General features: G+C 36.8%; 1 protein-coding gene across 1 annotated transcript; it reads right to left on the bottom strand.

Annotated features, from left to right (window-relative positions):
• Positions 1 to 3807: 3807 nt before the first annotated feature.
• On the bottom strand, positions 3808 to 6236 carry LOC113053584 (cyclin-dependent kinase 5 activator 1-like). Its single transcript, XM_026218718.1, has one exon. It carries the CDS (start codon positions 5774 to 5776, stop codon positions 4871 to 4873), a length of 906 nt encoding a protein of 301 aa, XP_026074503.1. The 5' UTR covers positions 5777 to 6236; the 3' UTR covers positions 3808 to 4870.
• Positions 6237 to 11602: the final 5366 nt, after the last annotated feature.

The following is an 11602-nucleotide window of genomic DNA, read 5'->3' as shown; positions in this document are numbered from 1 at the left end:
ATTAATTAATTTGTAGTAATAAAGTGTACAATAAAGTACAATCAAAAGCCTTAATTATATTCACATTGCACTTGAATAAAGTTAAAGGTGAAATGTTAACCTAATGCTGCGTTCCAGACAACTCGTATATAATAACTATAATACAATATTAGTATATTATACCGGTAGTTTACATAATAAAAATACACTTGGTCTTATATATATATATATATATATATATATATATATATATATATAATTAAGTAAACGTGAGTGGGTTTTGCCGCAGGCCTATACATCGCCTAAAAAGCGTGCGCGCGCTCTTCGTTTTACAATTACACAATGTGGACACAAGAGGACGCCATGTATCTATATTCAACCATTTCTACATCTTTTTAGAGAGACAGCGCCAAAGGATATTCTTTCAGCTTCATATATTAAAATACTGAAAGAGACAAGCAAGTAAGAAAGGAATCCCGGCATTTTCCTTAACGTATGAATACTAAGATATACAAATGGCAATGCATTTCCTACTTTGTGGAAATGGCTTCTTGTTTAATTGGCTGGTAGTTTATTTGACGTCATAGATGAGGTATTTCTCCAGGATTTCTGTGCATTGTGAGGAGACTCATAAGTCCCATCAGTGTGATCGGCATGTCAATAGCAGCTCTTCTGGGCTCCGTCATTTAAGGATTTGTTTGCACTGACACACTGGACCTGTTTTAAATCCAGCTCACAGACTCCAGCTTAGAGAAAGTGTCTGCGCAGACTCTTTGCTTTCGCTCAGTCAAAAGCAATATTTGTATGTGAGCTTAAGATGTAAAAAAAGTGTAAAGAAAAAAAAAAAAAACGGATCCTCCAGGGGTTTGCTTAATCTTGACACTTTTTGGAAGTCAGTTTTTGTGTAGACACATCTAAAACAGCTTTTGAAATTTTGTACAGCCCCTTTAACACATACTATAATAATTTGTTGTGACAATTAGCCCTCTCCTCCCCTATATTCGAACTATAATAATTGTATTAATTTAATATATCTTCAAAATAATCAACAATTTATGAATGTTCTTAATGTTTATAACTTTCTGTGGCTAATGCTGTTTAAAACATTTGATCTGTTTATATGTAACCCTACAAAAAGTTACATCAGATTATAGTAGTAAATACATGCTAAATTCTTAGATATTATTACATCAAAAATAGTAACCCATTTTTATTTGAGAGAAGTAGGGGATGGGAGATAAATGTAAATCATAACAACAAGGAGTGTATAATCTATACTCTTATAATAAACTCTCCTGTGCTTTAGGGTGTAATTGAGTATACAAGAGTTAATCTGGATATTATCTGTCCTAAACCCAATGCCCCAATTTTTGCATAACACACAGGTTGGAGGAAAGCATTTCAAATCTCCTCTGCCCTAATCAAGTGTACACAATCTAACATATTCAAATACTTTTAACTCACACACTGGTACTGCTTTAAGGCATTTACAAAGGCCCAATGTTTTAGTTAAATTGGTGCCACTTGCTGGTCATGTTGAGTCAATGATAAATGCTATCATTGAAGGAACTTGAAGAGCAATCAATCTAATTCAGGATTGTTAATGGTTATTAGCCCCCTAAAAAGCTGCTGAAATAATGGTCTTTCTGGTAAACAACCCTCTGTGACAGGAGAGAGGGATGTTGGCTGGTAGCCCCTAGTGAAACCTTGATGAGCAGTACTGCTTTGAATCTGTCTGTGTGATCCAGTGACTAACTCCCAGTCAGTGGGTGGCATTGAATGTATCATCCATTCAAGTCAGTCACTGAACGCCCACTCTGACTCTACATCCTCCATCTCGCTCTCCCCCAGAGAGACTGAAAAAAAAAGTGTAATCACGATTGTGGCTCATTATTCCATACTGAATGCTTAAATATTCAGACAAAGAATATCCCATTTGCAATGTTTTATATTATTCATGTTTTATTTTATTTTTTTAAACCTGTTATCTGTTTCATGTGACATTTACACTAAGAGCGATACATTAAAAGGTAACTGTATAATATAACAATAAGCGTTCACACCAACGTGATGATAAGGTTCTGATTATTAGTTTTCTGTTGTCTGTCAGTTTAAATGCTTGAGTACTTTAAAGCAGGACTGATTCTGATTGGATGTCTATGTCTTTATCTTCATCAGCTGAAAAAAGCAGCATGAACATTCTTCAAAATGTCTCCTTTTTCGTAAAACAAACAAAAAAAAAAACATGAGGGTGAGTAAATGATTACACTTAAATGTTTGGCCTAATTATTCCTTAGAAAAAAATAAGTATATTCTTCTTCTTTTTAATGGTGTAATGTAGATAACTAAGTTGTCTATTTGAAGAGGAGAGCTTTCACTGGCTTGTTTTGATGTGCTCATGGTAAAGGTGTTTATTCACTGACCTGCCAAAAGAGTATTACAACTGACACTTTGATTTCCAGTGTGATATTTCTACTAATCTGGGATCAGTTAGTGGAAAACCTTAGGTAAGACCGCTTATATACAGTATATATAGCAGGGCACAGTGTCGTTAAGGTCAAGATGACCGTGACTACTGGAAAAAAGCCTTATGACAGATTAAGGAAACAAGGACAAAAAAAGAACTAATCATCGTACATAACGTACTTGGCACTTTATTTAGGGTCCGTGGGTAATCACTTATTTACTAAGGATCCTGGAAGCTTCTAAGGTGCAACTAATAATGAACAATCATACATCATATTAGTGTCGCTGATATTGTTTTTGAATATTATGAATCAATTGTCTACAATTCAGAACTGAATAAAGATTTCCTTTTTTAATTAAAATAGAATTCTGAAAATTGTAATTTAAAAAAGAAGAACTAACAATGATCTGAAATTGCTTTTCAACATTGTAAATAAAACATTCGGAGTATGTTTCACAAGAAAATACAATTTCAGTCTTTTCTGATTTGTCAAAGCAATTTTGAGTAAAAATGGTTTCATTAAGAATTGGCAAGTATAACACATTTAATTTAAACCTTACATTGTGAAGTTGAAAGACAGAAATAGTATTTTATTGTAAAAAGTACTCCAGTAATCTTATTTACAACTTTAATATATATATATATATATATATATATATATATATATATATATATATATATATATATATATATATATATATATATATATATATATATATATATATGTAGACAGACAGATTAACAGACAGACAGAGAGATGCTTACAACAGGAGATTTCAAAATAGTTACAAAACTGTAACAGGTGTTGATTGCGAGCTACTTGAAAATTGCTTGACACAAAATAGTCTCCTTGAGTATATTTCTAGCGTGCATGTGGCTTGAAGACAAAGCGTGCGCGGTTCCGCGGTGCCGTGAACGAGCGATCCTGCGGTTACTATAGCGACAGACTGGAGAGAAGAAGGCCCAATTCACTGTCTTCCGCTGACCCAGAGAAACCCCTCTCACAGACTGCAGCAAATTCCAGCCAATGAACTCGAAGATCATTCAGGTCGAGTATTTTATTCACAACTCTGCGAGACTCGCTCATTTTTGCTTTCAGTTGAACGGGATTGGTTAACGATCGATGAAAAAAGACCACAGGAAAAAAAATAAATAAATAAAAAAGAAGAAGAAAAAAAATTACGTAGGCTAGCATTGGAGTGAAGTCCTAAACAGGATTGATCCATCTGTAAAGTAACTAGATTGATAATAAGATAAATTAATTAAATTTTCAAAAATATGATTAGGAATCAAAGGGAAACGATTGAAAGAGCAAATAAATAAATAAAAATAAATAAAAAAACACGTAAAATAAACAGAGAAGGAATATAAACTGTAAGTTATACGAAAAAGTATAAGCAAAGTGACTGCGTGTATAAGAGATTGTGAGTTTTATTGAACACAGTAGAGATGATGGAGGGGTGCTATGTCCCAAAGATCAACTGAAGTTAAGAGTGAAAAAGTTAAATGGATGCTATATAATCATACCATAATATTTAGTCAAATGGCACGTGGTCAGTGCATTAATGAGCTCGATGCGTTCATTATCGATCAAGAAATCCAGACAGACTGAGTTTAATTCGTTCAAGCAAGAGCACTGAAGAATCACGTCGCAGTATAAAATGAACTCCAAGCATGATTTGCCATTTTTTCAAACCAGTGTGAATGAATCAAAACAGTAAGATCACACATGAATTGGCACATCCCAGTGAAGAGAAAACACTTTCAAGTTTCAGATCCAGAATGGCTGGAGACAGGCGTCTGTCAGTAGAGTAAGTTGAGCACACACAGGTCAGCACCTTGGATAGTTCCATTCATCTTTTCAACTGGAGCTTTACCCTCCTGAGACCCAGTCATCTGTCCACAGTATCTTTCAAGACTTGATAAAGCAACGTCCAGACGTTTTAATAATAATGTGGTCAATATAATATTCCATAAATGGTATATATATATATTTAGAACTAAATGAATACATTTTGTTGGGCAACACCAATCACTTAAATTATGTAAAACAAATCTAATGCATACAACATATCTTTAGATCTCAGGAGGATAGAGACCCAGATAACTTAGAAATGACAGATGAGACTGACAGTTAATAAACGTTGTGTCTTCCCTTTTTATGAATGATTGTGAATCACAGCAACTGATGTATCTATACGACATGCGTAAAACTGCAGCTACACCGGTGAAGCGATGTTGGCAATTATGAATCGCTTCACCGGGCTACTTAATACTACTGTTAAAACAAAGCCAACACAACAGTGTCATAAATACTTAATTGATTAATCGGCTCATGGTGCAATGCAACAGTCAGGCAGAGCTGATTACAATTACATCCAATTAATCGGTAGTAATTGATCTCTGCTCAGATTCTGATCACACTCAGCGGTCCAGTTCGCTTCCATCCTTCTTAAGATCTCCTTTGTTTTTTAAATCTTGGAAAACCTCTGTGAAAAAGTGCGGATCCACGTTAATCTGCAGCATTTTGCCGCTCAGTTTATCGATGACATCTAACGAACGTTCCCAGAACACGTCCTTATTGGTGTCGACCATGAAAGGCTTGAGAGGGTACGAAATCTCGTTTCCTATGTAGGAATATGCCAGATAGAGGCAGGTCAGAAAAGTCCCTTGGAGTTCACGTGGATTGTCAACATCATCGGTTACAGTTTCCCTAATGAGGAGATAGACGAACACGAGGTTGGCAGGCGTAATGAACCCGTGGTCCTGCCAGCCCTGCAACAGCAGAGTCCTGTCCACATTTCGGAACCAGAGGATAACCGCATTTGGGGTGAGTTCCTTGACTTTGCAGCATCGTTTGCACAGGAATTCGCCCAGACAATGGAGCAGCTCCCCGGTGGAGGCCTGGACGATCACGCGCCTCGGCGAGACGAGCGACCGGCTGCTGGGCTGCTTCTGAACCGACACCAGTTGCTTCGCCGCTGGAGTGGACTGGTCCTGGTCTTGGTCCAGATGGTGAGGAACCGTGGGAATGGACACCGCAAGAGCTCTATTTTTTGTTTTCTTCTCGGACTGTTGCGATTTCCTGAAGTTCTCCTGATTCAGATGCTCGACCTGACTGCTCGCTGGCAGTGGAAGAGGATTCGGACTTACTTTCTTGGCACTTTTTTTCTTACTTGATGCAGTCACTAGTCGCTTAAATGTGAGCGTGGACACGATCACTGACTGTTTTTTTAGGCTTTTCTCTATTTTCCCGTTGGCTTCGTCTTCTCCATCTTGCAGAACGGTCCCTTTAGTTGCTATAGGTGATACAGAGAGCACAGTCCCCATATCGCAGAGCGCGCGACAACGTGTTATGAAACGGCCCTGCGCGCGCGGAGACGTCGCAATAGAGATTGAACGTATCAGGTCACAAGTGCAGCTCCATTTGGTTAGTTATACAGGCATGTTAGCAGGTGGACTGACGGCCCATCAGAAAGGAAATTCCAGAGCAGTCAGACACTCCCTCCACTTCTTCTGCAATGGTGACTGAAGTCTTGCATTGCCTACCTTAACTAGGATCTGTGGTGAGCCAAACCAATCTGACATCATCTTCCGTTAACCGGGATTATCCCATCATGTCTGTGTAATTAGCCAACCTCAGGGCTACAGAAGACGAATGACAGACTAAAGCACCAATAGAAACAAACGCCTGCGTCCACATAATCACTTCAGAAGGTGGAATTTTTAGACCGCATGAGCCAACTATAGTTCTGCTATTCCCAGACAGGCTACAATTCTCTCCTCAGCTTTTACATTTAACCTACTTAGCACTGAAATAGTTAAAAAAAGAAAACAATCAAATATAATCAAGATAAATGCAATGAAAAATTGTAAATAATAATTTAATAATCTTTGGCCCAGATGGTTTTCTACACTTTTCAAAATATATATTTTTAAACCACATAAAAGGAATGAAAATTTCCCATGTTTTTGATTTTTTGGAACCACTTACTGCAAGCAAATTACTCTGTCTTGGCAGAAACGGAGGTTACATGAGTAGTGCTTTTAAATTTCAATTAGATTATTGAAAGGAAACACAAATTCATTCCTGGATCAAGATGCTCTATTCCGCTTGAATCTGGATTAAAGCAGTCAACATTAACATTTGCTCTATAATTAGCCTAATTGAATCATTCTTTATATACTAATATTTTGTCAGGATACACAAAATTCTCATTAAATGTCATTCTGCCTGATGATTGCAATTCAAATATGAAATGTCTCAAATCCTGTTTACATTAAGAGTTACGCTTTTATCCAAAACGACTTAGAAAAGAGGATGAACAAAAGCAGTGAGCAGTTTGTCACAGAGCCAGCAGCTTTCTTAATACACAATGCCAGGTTTATTAGACTGCTAGATTAATTTGCACAGAAACACACTGTTTTTCTGTGTAAGTTAAAAGGTAGTGGTCTTTGTCTTCTTGGTACTGACCCCATGCTGGTCTCCCATCTGTGGCTCTGCCAAATGACAGAAGGCCTGTCTGATCATAACAGCTGGGAGGACAGATCAACTTTAATACGCCCCAAAGTACCTTTGACTACTACATTTGAATTATAATACTTTGAGTTAATTATATTATAAAGTCTTAAAGATGTTTGCAGAGCGTTTATTTGTATTTGAGGGTTACAATTAACTGACCCGTGGCATAGTGCACATTATGGCACAAAAAAAAAAAAAAACCAATACATTACATTCACTCACTACTCATATTGAGAGTATTATCTTTGAAAATATAGTATGTCACAAATCGTAAATTACAATGCACATAGTGTGATAACAAAACACACTCCAAAGACTACAAGACACAAGGAACCTGTGAGACTCAGAGGAATTGCCCACGATGCAGCATTACACTGCTAGAACTGACAGTAGAGTACTGCAGTCAGAACAGCACCTGTCTAATGAATATGCAGAGGGTTATGAATATTCACCTACTGCAGCAACCTTACACAGTTACTGTGAAAAGAAATGTCTATGAACATTAAATAATCCTTTCCTTTCAGTCCAGTACATTTCTTCTGAAGGGCTTCTGATGCGGCATTTGAAAAGTTTACCTAATTACAGATATGAATCAGCAACACAGCATGCATTGAGAGACAACTGTTATTGGGGAGTACATTACTGAGTCAAGGCAAGAACATGTGAGTTACGTCCCAGATATACAGTAAACTCGTTATCAGAACATTTTTCAATGAAGCCAGATGACTAGATATAGCAGTTTAATCAAGTGTGTTTAGTATCATTGTCCTAATGGATTCTACATCTGCCTTGTGTATGTCACTCTTTGCATTCTCCCACCACCTTGTGGTTAGTTATAAAAAATGCACTCTATAAAACTAATAAAGCAAAGTTTGTCTAACACTGGGTGACAGTCCAGCTGCATGCTTAACATCACATATGTTCTCTGATCTCATATATAGGGATACATGTACACGGGGGTATTCATATTAAAAATTGATAATCAATATGATATAAAATTATTTAATATATTGAAAAAGTGTTAAAATTATATCTAAAAAAATCATGTCAAAAAATACAGCACAGTATTAATAAATCTATACTTCAGATGTGTTTTGAATCACATTATTATTACATTATCAGTTGTTTTTAAAAGTTAATTTTAGTAAGTGTTAGATGAAAGCAAAGGTAAATTAAATGTTTAAATGGAGGAAATGAACAGCCACAAGTGAATATCCGACACAGTACTAATATCAATCACCTTTATTTATATAGTGCTTTAAACAAAATACATTGCGTCAAAGCACTGAACAACATTCATTTGGAAAACAGTGTCTCAATAAAACACACTATTAATTAGTATTAATATACTAATATACAGGGGCGATTCTAAGATTTTGATTTTAGGGGGGCTCAGCCCCCAATAAGGGTATGATTAAAAAATATTATTTTACTATTAGGGTAGGGTTGTATACTACTAACCTTATTGCAATCCACTATTCCATTGTATTCCCTGTATTTCATATATGGGAGTAGGAGTACTGACTGAGCCATATTTAACACTGTAAAAAAAACTAATACAGTTTTTTACATGTGACCAGTCACTGGAAAATTTTGAATTGGGAATGTAGATTTTTATTTATTTATTTTTTTTACAATAAAGACTTCCTGATTCAGTATTAGGACATTCATGTTTATCCTTTGATGATACCACTGCTTTTTCTTATGAAATGTACGTGGAAATTGGCAGAAAATTAAAACAACATATGGGTTCAATGACTGCAATGAATCTTGGGAACACGGTGGTATTGTGTGTGTGTGTGTGTGAGGCTGAACATTTATTTCATTTCAAATCATTTAACTAACCAGCTAATATTCATTAAGAATATAGACAAAACATGTATTAATGTAATTGTCTATTGGCAATATGTTTAATCTGTTCTATATTTATTTATATTTATTAAAAATAACATCATTATCAATTTGCCACTTCTATAAATCAATTACTTAAAAAAAAAAAAAAAAAACACAGATCCCTTTACTCTTACTCTAATATATGTATCATGATACACTAATGATTAATTATTACTTAATACAAAATTATGTTAAATAATAGAAAACAAAATAACTCCACATGATGTTTCTCTCTCTGTGCCATTTAGTACTTAATTTATAATTTATTTTGCATGGCTGCATAATGTAATGCCGAAATACACAATAATATGTTTTCAATTTCAAAAAGTAAATTAAAATAAATCATGATCGTTTTCTAAAGTATGTTTTCATGGGTGTTAATCGCTTCATTTTTGTTGGAAGAAAAAACATCTGTCACACTGTGATAAAGGCTGAAAGTGAACGCAGCGAAGACGTCCTGGTATTGGATGCGATAACACACACACCACACGCACACACGCACGCACGCGCACACGCACACACGCACACACACACACCTTGTACTCTCTGATGTTCGCTCTGCTCGGCGCCCCTGTGGATTGAAAAACGCGCTGAATCCATGCAGACTCAGATAAGGGGAGGAGCCGGAACTTGATGCAGCTTGCCACCGTCTCAAATGAGTTTTTAAAGGGGACTGAAGCGATCACTAATTAATTAATCAAATAATTTTTAGGGGGGCTGGGCCTAAAAAGGGCCTAGCGACGCCCCTGCTAATATATAGCTTGGCTTTCTCAACGTTTCTGAAATTCACTTCTTAGTTAATCTGTTCACTACATTAAGGACAGAAGAGGGCGCCATATACTAAGTCTCAGGAGTGCAAGAGTTTAAAGAAGAGAAAAATCCTGGTGATAGGGAGAGCTGTTGATTGCCCCTGTCAGCAACGTACTTCAGCACCTCTAATATTTAATAACCTCAAGCAAGAGCTAGTGAAATTATACACACCTGGGGTCCATATCTGTCTTATATTCTCATTCATGACAGAATCCTGCTTTCAGTCAAGACACTGCAGCCAACAGAGAAATCTCTGAACAAATACCTCCCCAGTTGTTAGTGGAGGAAAAAGCTCTTCATATGAAGGACAACCATGTAGGGGAAGTCGTGGCCTAGTGGTTAGAGAACATGACTTCTAACCCTAAGGTTGTGGGTTCATGTTTTGGGCGGGCAATACCACAACTTGGTTACCTTTGAGCAAGGCACTGAACCCCAACTGCTCCCTGGGTGCTGAAGCATCAATGACTGCCCACTGCTCTGGGTGTGTGTTTGTGTGTACACTTTGGATGGGTTAAATGCAGAGCTTGAATTCTGAATATGGGTCACCATATACTTGGCTGTGTGTCACTTTCATTTACTCAATTTGTCCACATTTAGGTGGAAATACTTGGAACTAGCACCATTAAATTTTAAGGCATTAAATACAGTTAATGGAACTATGTAATAACAATTTTTGAAATGTTCTCAATGCTCACTGCAACTGCATGTGTAGAGAACAAATACACCACCTACCACACTTAATTACAAAACATGTTCATGGATTTATGGAAAAGAACTAGTGTAGGATCCATGGCAATGTCAATAAAGAAAAAAAAAAACTAAATGAAATCAACTATGTCGTCATGAACATTAAACTGTGGTTGTTTAATTTCTCTTGCCCTTTAAAGCACAAGAATCTGTCCACCTCTGTTGTGGGTCACATCAAAAGCAAACACAGAGATCATGTTGCTGCTCTTATCACAGGGTTGTCCATCAGGACTCCAGAAAGGGCTTAGCGGCACAGCCAGAGGCAGGTGGGCGGCACAACACATGACTGATAGCAGCTGGACAACAGAAATGATAAGACAGATCGTCCCAAACAGAAACACACACACACACACACAAAGTACAAAGCATGAAAAAGTGTTCAAACAGATCACTGTAAAAAAAGAAGAAAAGAAACGTATTTATGGTTCCATGAAGAACTTTTAACGTCCATTGAAAAATTCTATTGACTTTCAATTTCCACTTTAGTGATTTATGAGATAAGTATTCATTAGATTATTAAACTTTTCTTCACATTAAGAAAAACTGTTCACTGTAAGATTCTTTGAGGTCTTTTTGGGACCAAAGTGAAACACGCAAGACCACAAAGTAAACAGTAAGCACTATACTCACACACAATAAAAATTCGTAAAAGTTATACAAGTGTACATATTGGTCCTGTCCAAATGGCACTCCAGATGTAAACTTAAAGTCATCATTTATTTTGGGACAGGGCCACCGACACATTTTAGGTGAGGAAATGCTGAACCGTTGAGTTAAGACGAAAACAAGAACATAGAAACTGTAGAGAGAAAAAAAAATGTAAAAGCTGCCAGCTTTGTTTAACCTTGACAGGTCTAAATGAAGATCATACACTGATTAAAACTAAGAAGGGCTCAATATGACTGGCCGAGCTCTCTTGAACACAGACACACCTCCCTTTGATCAAAGCCTGCTGCTTGACAGCCATGCACAGTGTGACGTGGTATAGTCCTGTCATACATATAAACCTGACGCTAAATTGAACTGGGCAGCTATCACTTGAAAGGCCTGTGTGTATCTGAAGCTGAAAGACACCAGATGGCATCTGCTGTCTCAAGAAAATGAGGGGAAGAAATCTGTAAACACTCCAACTACACTGAGGCAGTGGCGGCTCCAGACAATTTTGATTGGGGGGGCAATGGGGG

This window comes from Carassius auratus, chromosome 34 (genome assembly GCF_003368295.1).
Source record: "Carassius auratus strain Wakin chromosome 34, ASM336829v1, whole genome shotgun sequence".
NCBI classification, from domain to species: Eukaryota; Metazoa; Chordata; class Actinopteri; order Cypriniformes; family Cyprinidae; genus Carassius; species Carassius auratus.
Note: the sequence above shows the minus strand (reverse complement) of the source record. Positions and strands in the feature narration are given on the sequence as shown.